General features: G+C 35.8%; 1 protein-coding gene across 2 annotated transcripts in view; it reads right to left on the reverse strand.

Moving 5' to 3' along the window:
* Positions 1-18565, reverse strand: part of COL21A1 (collagen type XXI alpha 1 chain) — a 175941-nt gene that overhangs the window by 113331 nt on the left and 44045 nt on the right. For both annotated transcript variants that reach the window (XM_043591679.1, XM_043591678.1), the window contains exons 2-3: positions 14003-14128; positions 9911-10462 (exon numbers count right to left, since the gene is read on the reverse strand). In XM_043591679.1, coding sequence (XP_043447614.1) covers positions 9911-10462; positions 14003-14090 — 640 coding nt within the window. In that variant the 5' untranslated portion in view covers positions 14091-14128. The remainder of the gene's footprint in view (positions 1-9910; positions 10463-14002; positions 14129-18565) is intronic.

Below are 18565 nucleotides of genomic sequence, written 5' to 3' on the forward strand. Positions count from 1 at the left end.
ACTCTAGCAGACGATGCCACAAGCTTTTCCCAAGTTGTTATACCAATTTTTTATCTCTACCAGAATGTCTGCTGCTACTTTAAAAGGAAGGAGGTGTTATGAAAATGAAATACATAATTAGGGGACAGAGATTATACATGATATTTCAAAGAGAGAAAAGAGCTTTAAACACTCGTAATGAAAATTATTCTGAATATTTTGCCTTTCATTCCTTTCCTAGTCATAATTAACTCATACAACTGCATCTAGATCTAATCATAAACACTAACAACAAGATCTGTATGCCATAATTTGTCAATTTTCTAAATCATGCCATAATCATTCTACTTTTCCAATGAATAATCAAATATCACTTCTCACGTAAACTATAAGCTTACTGTGTTTCTTTATTTGTAGCAAACATAGCTCTTGCCTCTCCAATTAAATGGAAAATTCTTATTTTGGGATATACCCTAAGTCCCTCACAATGTAAGTTCCCTTCAACTCAGATTAGATTCAAATCCTTTCAATCTACAGATAGAATACAAAGTGATTCCCCTAATGTTTGTTGAGATTTTATGGAATATTATACTCAATCCTTTCCTATCCATGAGACTTTATCCCACCTCCCATCCCCCATTTCTTCCTGCCCAACTTCAGTGGTCAGAAGTTCATACTATATGTATACCAATAGTAAAGAGGAAGAATGTAAGTCAGTCAGTTTTATAAGAGAGCAGAGAAGTTAATCACATACATGTTATAAAATCGTGAAAGCTAAAATACTGGCCACCTCCAAAAATATCTCAGTTGTCCTGGCCATGATTGTTGATATGTGTATCCTTACCCTTTGTGACTTCTAATGAAATACAGGTAGAATTATAGAAGTAGGATAAGGCAATGCACTAGGCCACTATTACAAAGCACTGTAAGGCTTGAATTAGATCCAACAATCTCTAAGCAAAGAGCAGTTATACAAAGTATGAGCAGCTTTTGATGGGAGGAAAAGAAAATCAGAAGTCCTAAACATCATTCCAAGTTAAACTTTATTATGGTAGAAAGCACTGGCAGGAAAAGAGCCTCTAAGTTTTATCGCATATAAGATACCAAAGTTCCACTCAAGCAGGCACTCGCCCTCTCTTTCTATCTGTCTCTCTTTCTCACTGACTCACTCAAAGAAGATAAGGCTGAAGATGCATAGTTAATTATCTTCTGACATCTGGCCTTTGGCCCCATTTGAGCAAGTCAACATAATATACTCTCTTAAAAAATAAATTTCCTGCATCATCCAAAAGACAAGATGGCAGGAAACAGAACAGTAAGAAAACACAAGTAGTTTCTGAGAGGCTATTCTTTACCTGAACCTGTACATAGTCAAGCTCAACGTACCTAAATTAAAACATAGGTCCTAAAACCGAGTAATTCAAGCCACAGGCTGCTGGATGCTCTTAAAGACACATAAGGAACCTGATTTACTCAAAGAAACAGAAGAGTGATGTCAGCAAGATGGAGGAATAGGAAGTCCCAGCCCACATTCCCCCAATGACACACTGATTTAACAATAATATACAGACAAAAATACCTTTATGAAAACTCCATATTTGGGTTGTGAAGTTGAAATATCCCAAGTGAACACAAAGCTAATAACAGCCTCATTGAAACAAGTAATATGAGTAATTAACTGTACCCACAACATTCCCTCCCCCAAGCTTGTACAAGTAAGTGCCAGGAGAGAAAGCCCTAGTTTATATTGTCCTTGGGTGGAAAAAAGAAGTGTGAAGCATGCTTCCAGGGGGCTTCCCAAGAGACAGGTTTTAGTCTCACCTCATTTAGAGCACTGACAGAACCAGAATCATTTAGATGCCTGGAAACTGCTGAAAACAAAGAAGAGTCAGTTGCAGGTTGGAGGAGGGAGCTTTTTGTGGCTAGCATGGCTCAGCATGATCAAGAGAAACATACAACTGGAATCTTCTCCCTCCGGAGAAAGAGAAAATAGTGGAGCACGTATCCAGCACTCTAGCTTTTCCAAGGGCTACCTGAGGAAATGATACTGCTCTTGCCTAAGCATGATGACAGGGAACCAAAATACTTTGGATGCCTAATGCCCACTGGGAACAAGGTGGGGAAGCTTATGGTTACAGAACTAGAAAACTTAAAGAGGTACAAACAAATACTAAAGGGAGTGAGAGATTATGAGCTCCTGGGGAAAAAAATAGCAAGCCTCTCTAATTAAGAAATTGCTCACTCAATCCCAAAGAAATGGCATCCCTCCATAAAAAGGCTTCAGGGATTCCCTCAAATCTCTAGACAAACTAACTGATGAGGGACTTCCCCTGTACAAAGACAACTGGTAAAGATTGACAGGGATGACTATTTTTTTTAAATGTGTGGATCCCAAAACAAAGCTGTAAGATACACAAAGAAACAGGGAAACATAATCCTATCAAAGGAATAGAGTAACTCTCCAGAAGCAACCCTAAAGAAACTAAAGAAACGGAGGTGTATTATCTGACAAAGAATTCAAAACAATCATCATAAAGATGCCCTATGAGCTCAACAAAATGATGGCACAAACAAAATGAGAATACCAACAGAGATATAAAATATAAAGGAAAACCAAAAAGACATCTTAAAGCTGAAGAATACAGTAATTGAACAGGGGGGGAAAAAAAAAAAAAAAAGAACTGGAGAGGCTCCAAATCAGACTTGACCAAGCAGACAAAAAGAATCAGAAAACTTAAGGATAGGTCATTTGAAACTACTGGGGCAGAGGAACAAAAATTTAAAAGGTTGAGAAAGATTGAAGAAAGCCTAAATGACTTTTGGGACACCATTAAATATACCAAATACATGTTATGGGAGTTTCAGGAGAGAAAGAGATAGGATTTAAAGTAATAACCAAAAACTTCTCAAATATAGGAAATAAAATGTACATCCAAATTTAAGAACTCAAAGAAATCCATATCAAGACATATTATAATCAAATTGTCAAAAGAGAGAGAGAGAGAATTCAGAAAGCAGCATGAGAAGCAACTTGTTATACACAAGGGTAGCCCCCCCACCCCATGACTATTGGCAGATTTGTCAGTAGAAAACTTTCCGGCCACAAAGGAATGGGATGATATACTCAAAGTGTTTGCTTAAAGAAAAATACTGCCAAATGAAAATACTATATCTGGCAAAAATGTTCTTCAAAAACACAAGAGAAATAAACAACTTCCCAGATTTAAAAAAAGCCTGAGGGAGTTCATCACCACCAGATCGACATTATAAGAAATATTAAGAAAGTCCTTTAAGTTGAAATTTAAAAACATTAAACAACACAAAAGCATTGCAAAATATAAAACTCACTGGTTAAAGTAAATATATAGACAAATTCAGAATACCATAATACTGTAACAGTGGTATGTAAGCCTCTTTTAACTATGAAATAGAAGTTTAAGAAAAGTATAAACAATACCGTAACTGTAAAAATATGCTAATACAGTATACATACATACACACACACACACACACACACACATCAATATAAGATGTTGTAATTTATAACACCAATGACAAAGTGTGAGGGGGGCAGGGAGAAGCAAAAATGTAGAGTATATGTGAATGCAATTAAGTTAATAAGTTATCAGCTTAAAATAGATTGCTATAACTACATATTTTACATAAGCCCCATGGTAACCACAAAGGAAATACCTATACAAGATACATTAAAAAAATAAGAAAAACATCAAAATATGTCACTACCAAAAAAAAAAAAAGTCAACGAAAGACAAAGACAGAAAGAAAGAAAAGAAGGTACCAAAAAACATATGACTGAAAACAATGAACAAAATGGTGATATTACATCTTTCCTTCTTGCTATTTCAGATGTAAATGGATTAAATTCCCAGATAAATTGCTGAATGGAAAAAAACAAGATCCAACTATGTACTGTCTATATATACTTTAGGACTGTGGAGACACACAAGCTCAAAGTATAGGGATGGAAAAAGATACTCTGTGCAAATAGTAACCAAAATACAGCAAAGGTGGCAATACTTAGACAAAACAGACTTTAACTCAAAAATTCAAATGACACAGGGGCGCCTGGGTGGCGCAGTCGGTTAAGCGTCCGACTTCAGTCAGGTCACGGTCTCGCGGTCCGTGAGTTCGAGCCCCGCGTCAGGCTCTGGGCTGATGGCTCAGAGCCTGGAGCCTGTTTCCGATTCTGTGTCTCCCTCTCTCTCTGCCCCTCCCCCGTTCATGCTCTGTCTCTCTCTGTCCCAAAAATAAATAAATGTTGAAAAAAAAAAAATTCAAATGACACAAAGAAGGACATGATATAATGATAAAGGAGTCAATTCACCAACAAGACATAACAATTACAAATATATAGGCACCCAGTATCATGCCACCCAAGTATCTAAAGCAAACGCTGGCAGAACTGAAAAGAAAAATAATAGACACAGAAAACACAGTCATAAGGATTTCAATAGGCCACTTCCAATAATAAACACAACATCCAGACAGAAGATCAAAAAGGGAACACAGGACTTGAACAATACTATAGACCAAAAGGAGCTAACAGACATATACAGAACATTCCACCACGTATCAACAGAATACACATTCTTCTCAAGTGCAAATGAAACATTCTCCAAAACAGATCACGTTAGGTCAAAAAATGTCTTAACAAATTTAAGAAGACCGAAATCATACCAAGTACATCCTCCAATCACAACAGAATAAAAACTAGAAATTAATGATAGAAGGAAAAATGGAAAATTTACATATACGTGGAAATTAAACAACATGCTGAGTCAAAAAACAAATCAAAAAAGAAATTAGAAAATATCTTGAGACAAACAATAACTAAAATACAACATACCAAAACTTTTGAGATGTGGCAAAATCAGTACTAAGAAGGAAATTTATAGTGATAAAAATATACATTAGAAAGGAATAAAGATCTCAAATAAACAACCTAACTTTATTCATCAAAAAACTAGAAGAACTAAGCCCAAAATTAAGAGGAGGAAGGAAATAATCTATTTTAATAATCTTTAAGATAATTAAGATTAGAGCAGAAAAAGACTTGTAACTAGTCAGGATATTGAATCAGTAATCAAAAATCTCCCAACAAAGAAAAGCCCAGGACCAGGTGTCTTCACTGGTGAATTCAAACAAACACTTAAGGAATTAATGCCAATCCCTCTCAAACTCTTAAACAAAACTGAAGAGGAGGAAATACTTCTAAACTTTTTTTTTTTTTGCCCTGATACAAAAGCCAGATAAAGACACTACAAGAAAACTAAAGGTCCATATTCCTCAAGAATACAGATGCAAAAATCCTACACAAAATACTAACAAAATGAATTCAACAGCATCCTTGAGATGCAAAAATGATTTAACCTAAGAAATTAATGTGATACACCGCATTAATAAAGCATAAAAGTTACGTGATCATCTCAATATATGCAGAAAAAACATCTAACAAAATTCACCCTTCTTTCGTGACAAAATGCTCATCAAATTAAGAAGCAATTTACCAGGGCACCTGGGTGGCTCAGTCAGTTATGCATCTGACTCTTAGTTTCTGGTCAGGTCATGATCTCACAGTTTGGTGAAATGGAGCCCTGCATCAAGTTCTGTGCTGACAGAGCAGAGTCTGCTTGGGATTCTCTCTCTCCCTCTCTCTCTGTCCCTCCCATGCTCACGCTGTCTCTCTCTCTCTCAAAAATAAAATACAAAATAAAAAAAGAAGGAATTTACCTCAACATAATAAAGGTCATATATGAAAAGCCCACCGTTAACATCATAATCAATGTTGAAAAACTAAAAGTTCTTCCTTTAAGATCAGGAACAAGACAAAAGAGGTTAGAGTGGGAGAGAGCCAAAGCATAAGAGACTCTTAAAAACTGAGAACAAACTGAGGGTTGATGGGGGGTGGGAGGGAGGGGAGGGTGGGTGATGGGTATTGAGGAGGGCACCTTTTGGGATGAGCACTGGGTGTTGTATGGAAACCAACTGGACAGTAAATTTCATATATTGAAAAAAAAATAAATTTCAAATGAAAAAAAAAGATCAGGAACAAGAGAAGGATGCCCACTCTTGCCACTTCTATTCAACTTAATATTGAAAGTACTAGCAGAGAAGCAAGAGTAATCAAATACTAATGAATAAACTTAACTAAGGAGGTGAAAGACTTGAAGGCTGAAAATGACAAAACACTGCCACAAGAAATTGAAGAAATCACCAACAATAGAAACATCTCACGTTCACAGATTGGAAAACTTAATATTGTAAAAATTTCCCTATCACCCAAAGTGATGCATCTCTATCAAAATCCCAAAAGCCAGACACAGAAGAACAAACAAGGAATAATTCCACCTTTATGAAATATCTAAAGGAGTCAAACTCCTTACAACAGAAAGTATAATGGTGGGCTGCCAGAGTGGGAGGAAGAAGGAAATGGGGAGTGGCTGTTCAATGGGCACAAAGTTTCAGTCACGAAATAGGAAAAAGTTCTAGACATCTACAGTATGACACTGTGCTTGTAGTTAACAATACTGTAGTATACACTTAAAATGTTTAAGAGATTAGATCTTATTGGTTTTTTACAACAATAAAAAAACAATAGGAAAAAAAGAAAAAAATTAGACTCTCAGATAAAGAAAGAAATCATTGCCCATTATAAAAAGATCATCCTGAAATAAGAAATGTATTGCAGGATGCAGCTTCAGGGAAATGGTAGTCTATGAAGATGAAATAATCCATGTGAGAACAAAGAGGTGAATAATATTTTGCTCAATGTGGATCAAATCATAGCAAGAGTATAAAGGTGAACAATATTAGGAAATGGTAATCCTATATGATAAGCACCTCGAGGTAAAATTTAACCATTTGTCAAAAAAAAAGGAAACTGTCAAATGATTCAAATACAAATTACATGATTACAGCAATGCATTAATCATACTTTAATACAGTTATTAAAAAGTCAAGTTCAAAGAACCTCATATACTGCTCTAAGTACAATTTCAAAAAATCACATTTTCAAAGATGGCTATTGTACAGCATGTTTGTGAACTGAATAGACACAGACATTACTTACATTCTTTCTTTGAGTGTGCATGAAGAGATTTTTGGCAAGATTTCCAATTTAATTTTTTTTTACAGACTGGATATTTCCAGTCTGTAAAAAGAATTTTTTACCCCTTTTAAGCACAGCTACTCTTTCATGTGTAATTAGAATTTTTTAAATAGAATACATTTACCAAAATACCTATCTACAAAAAATCTCTGAAGTAGTACAAATACATATTTAATCAAATTTTATTTTAGGATACAAAATAGTAAAATATCACCATGAAAAGTCTATTTTAATAATAATATATACCTAGCTTCAAAACCACAGAATTCTAATTCTAATATGACAAAGCATTTAAACATCTATGTATGTCAAATTATTTCTCAATACAACTGGGAAACAAATCTACACCCCTCTGTTCTGTTCAAGATGACAAAAGTCAACACAGTCTAACTGTTAGAGACATTAAAAAAAAAAAACTGTGATGACCTTTTCTACTTGATACAGTACCTTTTTAAAAGTTTGATTAAATAAAATGCTTAATTTCTATACCTTCTTAAATAATATAAAAAAAAATGATTAAATGTTTTTTCTGTACTATATACCCAAAACAAATTTGAAGAAAAAAGAGAATGAAACTTTTTCTAAGCCACAATCATTTAGAAATATTTCTAAAATTTTGTTTTAACATTTATTTATTTTTGAGACAGAGAGAGACAGAGCATGAACGGCGGAGGGTCAGAGAGAGGGAGACACAGAATCTGAAACAGGTTCCAGGCTCTGAGCTGTCAGCACAGAGCCCGACGCGGGGCTTGAACTCACGGACCATGAGATCATGACCTGAGCTGAAGTCGGACGCCTAACCGACCAAGCCACCCAGGCGCCCCTGGAAATATTTCTATGAAATGTTAACCAACCTATTTTTGAAGATTTTGTAGGTAAACTGGGGGCAAAAAAGCCTTTCCATGTTACACAAATATTATTTTTAGGTATATTGTATATTAAAGGACTATAATATTAAAAATAAAAGATACAAATTACTTTCCCCCTAAGTAATATGAACAGAAGCATGTGTATATCCTAATAGCATTAATGTTTACTAAAAATACAAACTTTTCCATTTCCACGGAGTTATCATAAACACAAAGTTAGATTTCATGGAATGATATAAAAATAACTGACTGATAAGTACTATATTTTCAAATGTTCTCTCACTAACCATAGAAATTTAAGTCTCTCTCAAGTGCAATTTTTAACATTTTTCCAGAGCTTTAATAATATTAGTAATTTGACCTTTGTTTTTGGAAGAAATGAGAGATTCTCATTCAGAATTCTGTACAAGAATATTCACTGTTATTTATAGTAGAAAAACTTAGAAATGAACTAAACACCATCAACTGATGAGTGGATAAAGAAGATGTATCTTCTTTATCCATACACACAGACATATACACATACATACATACAATGGAACATTACTCAGCCATCAGAAAAGAATGAAATCTTGCCATTTGCAACAACACGGATGGAGCTAGAGTGTATATGCTAAGTGAAATAAGTCAGAGAAAGACAAATACCATACGATTCCACTCCTATGTGGAATTTAACAAAACAGATGAATACAGGAGGAACAGAGAGGCAAACCAAGAAACAGACTCTTAACTGTAGAGAATAAACTGATGGTTACTGGAGGGAGGTGGGTGGGGAGATGAGATAAATGGGTGATGGGTATTAAGGAGGGCACTTGTTGTGATAAGCACTAGGTATTGTACGTAAGTGGTGAATCACTAAATTTTACACCTGGAACTAATATTACACTGTATGTTAGCTAACTAGAATTTAAATAAAAACTTAAAAAAACAACTAAACATGCAAAAATAGAAAAATTATTCAATAAATTATCTTAGGAGACTGAGATTGTCTGCTTTCACATTAATAGAGGATGAAAATTATACACACAGTAATAGAATATAAAATAATAAGAAAATAGAGTATGAAATAATATATACAATATTATTCTCATTTAGGCACATGAATAAATTCTCAGACACGCTGAAATAAAAGAGAAAGACTGGAATGAAAAAGACAAAAACTCATTAACAGGAGTAATAATGATCATGTGTGATTTATACATATTCTTGATCTTTTTTTTTTTTTTTAGGTTCATTTATTTACTTTGAGAGAGAGAGCTGGGGACAAGCAGAGAGAGAAAGGGAGAGAATCCCAAGCAGGCTCTGCAGTGTCAGCACAGAGCCAGATGCAGATTCCATCTCATGAACCATGAGATCATGACCTGAGCTAAAATCAAGAGTCGGACACTTAACCAACTGAGCCACCCAGGCACCCCACATGGATTCATATTTTTTTTAGTTTATTTTGAGAGAGAGAGAGAGAGAGAGAGAGAGAGAGAGAGAGCGTGAACTGGGGGAGGGGCAGAGAGAGAAGGAGAGAGCGAGAATCCCAGGCAGGCTCCACACTGTCAGTGCAGAGCCTCATGTGGGGCTTGCACCCACAAATCGTGAGATCATGACCTGAGCCTGAGTTGGATGTTTAACAACTGAGCTACCCAGGCACCCCTCTTCATATTGTTTATGTGTCTTTATTTCTACCATCTCTACAACACACATATTGTGATCAAAAAGAAAAAGCAACAAATATAACAAAGTATGACATTTTCCAACTGTAGATTTTTTTCAAGTAATTTTATCCAGAATAAATGAAACACAAAACCAAGTGTTCATTTCAGTTCTAACATCATAGATAATTTGACATTAAATATAACTACACTGGTATAATAAGCACAGGTTATACTAAAATGTTAGAAAATGCAATTATTAATTGTTTCCAGATTCTATTAAGGCTTACCTTCACAAAGTTTCTGCTTCATCACTTCCCTTATTTTGGATATTGCAATATAGTCTTCCACATAAAACACGTAAGTAGATGAAGGCTTATTGGCGATAGCTCTAAGTTCTGCATCCTCTGTTTCTGAGCCAACACCAATAGCAAATAAAGTGATTTTACTGTCTCTTGCTGCTTCTGCTGCATCCTTAACTTCATCTTGAGATTTACCATCCGTAAGTACCACTGCTATCTTAGTCAGAAACCGTGAGGACTTGGCAAAAAGGTAATCAAGAGCAAACTGGATGGCCTTTCCGGTCCTTGTGTTTCCACCCAGGTAGTGTATGGAGTCCATTGCGGCCATCAAGTTCTCTCCTGAATTGTGGCTTCCAAGGGGAATTTCCAATACAGGATAGTCACTATACTGGACCACTCCAACCTGAATAAACTTTGGTCCTATGTCAAAATTTTTTGTGATATTGGCAAGCCATTTTTTCACTATTTCAAAGTTTTCTGGACCAACACTGTAAGAGCCATCTAAGATGAAAACTAAATCTGTTGGAGCCGTACGACAACCTAAGTGAAAAAGAAAACCATCAGAGCACATTTGCTGTATAAAAAGAAAAACATAGGCAGTTTTTACTGCATGATTTTGAAGTAACCAACTGGGGGAGGGAGATCCTTTCACAACATACATGTGTATCAAATCACCATGAGGTACACTTCAAATATCTTACTATTTCCTATGTCCATTATACCTCAATAAAGCTTAAAATTTTTTTAAAGTAACCAGTTCACTGGAGCTATGTGGGATTAAATAAGATATACCGCCTAGCTCATGAAAATTCTTTCTGAGGGCTATTATTTTTGTTGACATTTTTTATTCTTTTATCTTAATTTAAGGATTAATGACTGAGCTTTAAAAGTAGGGAATAAAAAAGACATGCTGTATATGACATGATATCTAGATATCTCTTTGTAGGGGCAGGTATTACCGTAAAGCACCATTTTATTCTATTTCCCCACCCAATAAATGAAAACACAAAAATAAGCAAATAAATTATTTTCAGCTATACACTAGTAGCATTAAGTTATCAATGAAATATGGTTCGTTTACTGATAACCTGAAGTATTTACAATAATAAAATAAACCAACGAATAAGGGAAAGAAATTTAAAAAGAAACTTTCTGCCAACTTCAGGATTCAACTAGTCAATAAAGATCCATATTCTTTAATATAGTTAATAAAAGCTTAATAAACTGAGATCACCAATGCAGGTCCAATATCTCATTGTCAGCCAATAATATACTTGTGCTAAGCGAATCTATGTTCAAAAGTATAAAGCTATTTATTTCTCCAGAGCAATAAGGATTCTCGTTTCAAGATGCCAGGAAACACATGTGATCAGCACACCTTACATTTCTATTAAGGAAAATAAAAAACTACCGTTGGTTTAAGTTACACTTAGACAAGTTCTAAGCAGTTGTGGGGGAAAAAATCTTACTGGTCTTTTCCACACTGCACAACATGCCTCCAACCCTATTTCATTCTTTCAGTCTATATATATATTTTTTTTTTAATTTTTTCAACGTTTATTTATTTTTGGGACAGAGAGAGACAGAGCATGAACGGGGAAGGGGCAGAGAGAGAGGGAGACACAGAATCGGAAACAGGCTCCAGGCTCTGAGCCATCAGCGCAGAGCCTGACGCGGGCTCGAACTCCCGGACCGCGAGATCGTGACCTGGCTGAAGTCGGACGCTTAACCGACTGCGCCACCCAGGCGCCCCCAGTCTATATATATTAAATACCTACTCTGTGTTTGATATCCTGCTAGGTACCAGCTTCAAAGATACATAAGATATCTCAAATAGATATCAAAGTCTAGTCAGACAGACAACTGGCTGCTTAGGGAAAGTACAAAGTATTCTGAGAACATTTAGGAGGGGGTAGCAACCTAACTGTGGAAAACCAGGGTAGATTTTGTGGGGAAGCTGACTGGGAGTCTGAGGTCTGAAAGGAGAGCTGTAGCCAGGTGAAGAGGAGGACCTCCTAGTAAGAGGGGACAGTAAGTGCCAAGGCCCAGAGATAAGAGTCAAACACTGCCCAAAAGACAAACTGGTTCATTTGAGTAATTCCAATAGTTTGAAATGGAAACAGAGCATGCTGAACAGCCATACTTGCTTTCTCTTTCTCTCACTTCTGCAAAGCAACAAAAATACTACTGTTTATGGCCCATATGATAAAGGTCACATATCCCTGGAGATGGTAAGTTGGAAGAGAATGAGATGAGTCAAGGTAATATGACAACAAATTTTGTTGCAAGTCTTGTGTTTTTACTCAAATCAATGGTCTCCCTTAAGTAGTGATCAGATGCCCAATTTAAAGTTATAATGGTTTATTTTCCATAGACACTGCAAATGAGATATCACAATTGCAAAGGACAGTCGTGAAGGAAAAAGCAATGTTTACTGACAATTAGTATTTGCATTTTCATATCTCCTTAGAAGTCAATCAATCAATCTCTCTCTGCTTTCCTTTCCATTCTTTTCCTCATCTTTGTCTACTTCCATATCTAGGATGATGACAGGGCTCACAGGAAGATGCCTCAATTTTAAAATTAACTCACCCAACACAGTAACCAGCAAAAAGAAACACTATTGTCAGGTGAACATGCAGTCAAGAAATTACTTCCCCCCTCCCAAAAACTTTTTTCAATGCCAAAACATAGATTTATCTCAAAACCGTAACCATGATTATGATGCCACTCTTAAGGTGGTGGGGAAGTCCAAAAAAGCCTGAGGGACTCTAATCCAACATCCTCTGCCATGGTGACCACAGCCAGGGTTCAGGTTAGGGACAGCAGAAATGGAATTCTGCCCCAGAGGCGAATTTTCTAACCCAAGGGAATGCAATTCTTCTGGGGTTTTTTGGAAGCTGGACTGGGATTACAGACATCTGCTTTCGTTCAAGACACAAAAGGACAGGCAAGTTATGTTTACAGAGTTCTTTAGAGTTGTCCTTCCTCAATGCTATGAGACTCATTGTCTAGACCTGCTAGTGTTTGTGTGCCACTTGATTCAGTATTTATAAACTCTAACCAGGTTGTTCTTGGCCCTTCATACCCCTTTCCAGAGCCACGGAGCATATATTTCACAACTGCCAGGTGAGCCAAGAACATGGGTACAAAAGCAAGTATTGCCGTTTATAAAAGCTAGGCAAAATACCACTCCAAGAGACTTCTTCCTTAGAGAGATGAAATTACCAGTGTCACCGGGGGGAAAAAAATGGACTAAAGAGCAAAGGCATAGTTCTAATACTAGTTATGGCACTAATCAGCTGTGTGACATTAGGTAAGCCCCTTAAATTTTGCTGTATCTCTTTTCCCACCCAAAAAACCAAAGCATATCTACCTTCTATAGTGCTTGGGTTGATTAACCTATAAAAGTGTTATATAAACATTAAATTTATTATTGTTTTAATAAATTTTTAGCAAGTTGTCAAACCATATGATTTAAGTGTTAGAGAAACCATAATTAATTTATAGTAGGGTGTCTACGAGTTTTCAAATATGATTATAAGCAAAGTTTTTTTTTTTAAAGCATGATATCTATAAATAATGGCCTGGGTAGCAGAACAGCGATTAATATAACCCTCCTTCTCTAATGCAAGCTTTCCTACAGGCAATCAGAATAATAATCACCATTTACTCAGATGTCACTGTGCTAAGCCATTAAAATGCATTATCCTGTTTACGTGGATTATCTCATTATCTCTATAAGGTAACTTCATAGGATGGTCCTGATAATCATCCTATGAGGTAGATACTTCATCTTCACATCACTAACCTCATAAATGGCTGAGCATGAACTCAATATGAGACCATTTATTCCAAAGCCTGATGGGTAAAATAAACAATTACCACAGAATTTTCTCAAAATTACCTCTGATAGAAGTTTTTCCTCTCAGCTAATACGTAACACAGCAATTCATTTTATTTTAGGGCATTACAACATTAAAGACAATAAGAATAAGGTCCTTAAAAGAATTGCTTGAGCTCCACTAATTTGATTTCTACAATCGATTTGTTGATAACAAAAATGCTGATAGTTCTTACTTGATCTTATTTCTCCATCTTCAGCTAATACAGAATTCTGAAGAAGCAGGACCGAAACTATCCAAAGAAACATATTATGGTGAGCCATGTTTCTTCTTTGGTTCTAATATTTTGGTTTTAGGATTCCTAAAAAGAGAGAGAGAAAAAAAAAAAAGGAAAGTTAACTATATTAGAAAAATAAAGACAAATAGCTAGTCATTATTATAAGTCTAGATTTTTTCATTGTAATATCCAGCTGGAGTACAGTTTTTAGTAACCTTAGAATAATTTACATGTCCAAAATAGCCATATTTTTTAATGTTTATTTATTTTTTAGAGAGAGAACATGAGCAGGGAAGGGGCAGAGAGAGAGAGAGGGAGACACAGAATCCGAAGCAGGCTCCAGGTTCCAAACTCTCAACACAGAATCTGACGTGGGGCTTGAACTCATGAACTGCTAGATCATGACCTGAGCTGAAGTCTGATGCTTAACTCACTGAGCCACCCAGGCACCCCAGAAATAACCATATTCTAAATATGTTATGCAAGAGGACAATGAATAGGAGCTGAGGAAAACTGTAAGTCTTTTAATTCATAACTATCTTGAAAAGGTATAAACTTTTCTAAAACTTTGGGCTTTGCTCAAAATATTTACTAGAATTCCTCCTTTCAGCATAGCCTGTAGAGCCTTAACACATTCTTTGTATTATCTCACTGGGAGCAAACATTTTTCTTTTAAAAATGGATTTGCATTTAAGAAACACTTAAAGGGCATCTGGTAAAAATATTTACATAATAAAGCAAGCGGATTTTAATTTTTTTGAGCATTAAGAGCTATTTTATTTGATTCATAAACACTCAGTTATATGACCTTAATACGTCTTCTAAGTTAGTCCAAGGACTTCACTTCTGGTTAGAATGTGGAAAGTTGCAAGACACTATCATTCCCACCAACGCCAGATAAACTACACAACTATAGTCTTTTATACCCACTGGGAAAGACAGGATTTAAAGAAACTTAAATGAGTAAAATTTCAAAAGTTAGCAATCCTTTATACGATAGAAGAGATTCTGGGCTGATTTCATCCCTAGCAGAAAGGGAATCCTCTTCAGGAGGGTCCCAGACACAGAAAGAGTATGCCCCTAGTCAGCAATACTTGCCCATGAGTCTTAACAGAGTACATGGAACAGACAAATACTACAGAGAAAATTGAGAACAACACGGAACAACAAGAGAGATCTACCTTCCTCTCCCTGTTCAGGTATCCAGGGAATTCCTCAAATGCAAATCTTTGGCATGCTGAAGGGGGGGTGGTGGGGGAAGAAGCAACAGAACTCAACAGAAATCCCTTGGAGACATGCCAGTTCTTACCTACAGTGGAGAAAGAAAGAGAATTCAAAAAGCAGAAAGCTGGGACACCTGGGTTACTCAGTCAGTTAAGTATCTAACTGAGGCTCAGGTCATGATCGCACAGTTCATGGGTTCCAGCCCCACATGGAGTTGTGTGCTGACAGTGCGGAGTCTGCTTGGGATTCTCTTGCTCTCCTGCCCGCGCGCGCGCGCTCTCTCTCTCTCTCTCTCTCTCTCTCTCTCTCTCTCTCTGTCTCTGTCTCAAAATAAATAAGCTTAAAAAAAAAAGCAGAAAGCCAAAGAAAGGACGAGAGAGAAAAACAGAAATTGTAAATACAAAAGGCTGGAAATCATACTGACAAGCTGAAAGAAACTTCCCAAGGGTCTCGCAAGATGTGAGAAGAAGCAAGAAAAATCTGATTTTTGATCAGGATTAAAATACTCAGTATAAGCACATCCAGAGATGATGTAAAATGGCTATCATAAATATGTTAAAGGATCTAATGAGTAAGACAAACAACAATGGGCAAAAATATGGGAAATTTCAAAAGAGAGATGGAAACGTTAAAAAAAGATACAAACTGAAATGCTTGCCATGAAAAATATGTCAAAAAATAATTCAGGGGTGCCTGGGTGGCTCAGTCAGTTAAGCGGCCAACTTCGGCTCAGGTCATGATCTTGCAGTCCATGAATTCAAGCCCTGCGTCGGGCTCTGTGTTGACAGCTGAGAGACTGGAACCTGCTTCAGATTCTGTGTCTCCCTCTCTCTGCCCCTCCCCTGTTCACTCTCGTTCTCTCTCTCAAAAAAAATAAACATTAAAATTTTTTTTTAATTCAAATAAAAATGTGACATTTTAATGCTCACATTTCAGTAATCATTGAATTAGACAAAAAAAATTAATGATTGTACAGGTTTCAAAAATATCAACCAACCACCTCACTGACATTTACAGAACACCTAACAGCAGCATAATATACATTCTTCTCACTTCTATTCAAAATGTGAATATACTTCTATTCAAAACCGTACAGGAAGTCCTAGCCACTGTCATACTCAAAATGAAAATAAAAGATATAAAGCCTATAAAGAAATAAAACTATTTATAGATATGATTTTTCCATAGAAAACTTTTTGAAATCTACCAAGACATTAGTTGAATATGTCAATTTGGCAAGGCCACAAGAAACAAGGGTAGTAGGGTTTAAGTTTATATACTAGCAATAAAATTGGGGGGAAAGGGGAAATGTAATACTCTATTTAATAGTATCAGAAGCATCCTAAACCTAATGAAAAATGTGAAAGACCTCTACCCTAAAAAATATAATACATTTGTTGAGAGCAATTAAAAAAAGCAAATAAAGAATCTATATTCATCAATTAAAAGACTCAGTCTTGGTTACATGTCCATCCTTCTTAAACTGACCTATAAATTCAACACAATCCCAATTAAAATTCCAGCATATTTTTAAAAGAAAGTGATGAACTTATTCTAAAATTATATAAAATTCAAATGATTTTGAATTAGAAAAACCATCTTAAATGGAGAACAATTTTCAACAAAGAACCATCTTGATTAAGAAGAACAAAATTAAGAGAATTTATACTACTTGATTCTGACTTACTATAAAGCTCCAATAATCAAGAAAGTGTGCTCTCGGTATAAGGATAACCATACAGAATGGAACCCAGTAGAGTTCAAAAACAGACCCACACGTCTCAGTTGGTTAAGCGTCTGACTTCAGCTCAGGTCATCTCACAGTTCATGGGTTCAAGCCCCATGTCAGGCTTTGTGCTGACAGCTCAGAGCCTGGATCCTGCTTCTGATTCTGTGTATCTCTCTCTCTCTCTCTCTCTCTCTCTCTCCTCTCCTCTCCTCTCCTCTCCTGCTCATACTCTGTCTCTCTCAAAAATAAATAAACATTAAAAAAATTACTTAAAAAAAAACAGATCCACACTTACGTGGTCAATTGATTTTCAATAAAAGTGTCAAGGTAAGTGAATAAGAGTCTCTTCACTAAATGGTGCTGGATCAACTGGACAAACACAATAAAATGAACCATCTCATCCTGCATACAAAAATTAGATAAAGCATAGACCTAAATGTAAAAGCTAAAACTATAAAGCTTCTAAAAGAAAACTTAAGAGAATATTTTCATGACCTCAGGATTAGGCAAATTTTCTTAGGACACAAAAACTACTAGCAACTTTAAACATGGATACATTCGATTTTGCCAAAATAAACACTTCTGTTCCTCAAAAAACACCCTTAAGACACTATTCACAATACTCAAGAAAAGTGACCCATATCCAGAATACATACATTTTTTAAACTTCTACAGTATTACTCAGCCATGAAAAAATAAAATAAAATCTTGCCATCTGTGATGACTTGGATGGACCTACAGGGTATTATGCTAGGTGAAATAAGTCAGTCAGAACAAGACAAATACCATATTATTTCCTTCATATGTGGAATATAAGAAACAAAACAAATAAAGAAAACAGAAATAGACTAAGAGGCATAGGAAGCAAACTGCTGACAGCCATACAGGGGTGGGGTTGAAGGGCTGGGGTAACAGGAGAAGAGGATTAAGAGGTACAAACTTCCAGTTACAAAATGAGTAAGTCATGAGGATATAACAATACAGGAAATATAGTCAGTAGTACAGTAATAACCATGTCTGGTGACAGATGGTAGCTACACTTATTGTGAGGATCATTTTGTAATGTATAATATTGAATCACTGTGATACACCTAAAACTAACAAGATATTTGTGTCAATCATAGTTCAACAAATAAAAATAAAAATATTCTTTAAAAATAAAATAATTTACTGGCAAAAAAAAAACCTAAAAATCAACACTAAAAGGGAAAATAATCTGGGGTGCCTGGGTGGCTCAGTCAGTTTAGCATCTGACTGCAGTTCAGGTCATGATCTCACAGTTCTGAGTTCAAGCCCCACATCGATCATCTGTCTCCCTCACTCCCTCACTTTCTGCCCCTCCCCTGCATATTCTCTGTCTCTCTCTCTCTTTCTCTCAAAAATAAACATTTTTTAAAAAAGGAAAACAATCCATTTTTTTTTAATAACGGGTAAAATTCTTGAACAGATACATTACATAGATACAGAAATGGCCAATAAACCTATTAAATAGAACTCATCATTAGTCATCAGGGAAATAAAGGTTAAAAACAATAAAGTAACATTTCACACCCACTAAAATAGCTAAA

This window comes from Prionailurus bengalensis, chromosome B2, assembly GCF_016509475.1.
Source record: "Prionailurus bengalensis isolate Pbe53 chromosome B2, Fcat_Pben_1.1_paternal_pri, whole genome shotgun sequence".
Taxonomy (NCBI): domain Eukaryota; kingdom Metazoa; phylum Chordata; class Mammalia; order Carnivora; family Felidae; genus Prionailurus; species Prionailurus bengalensis.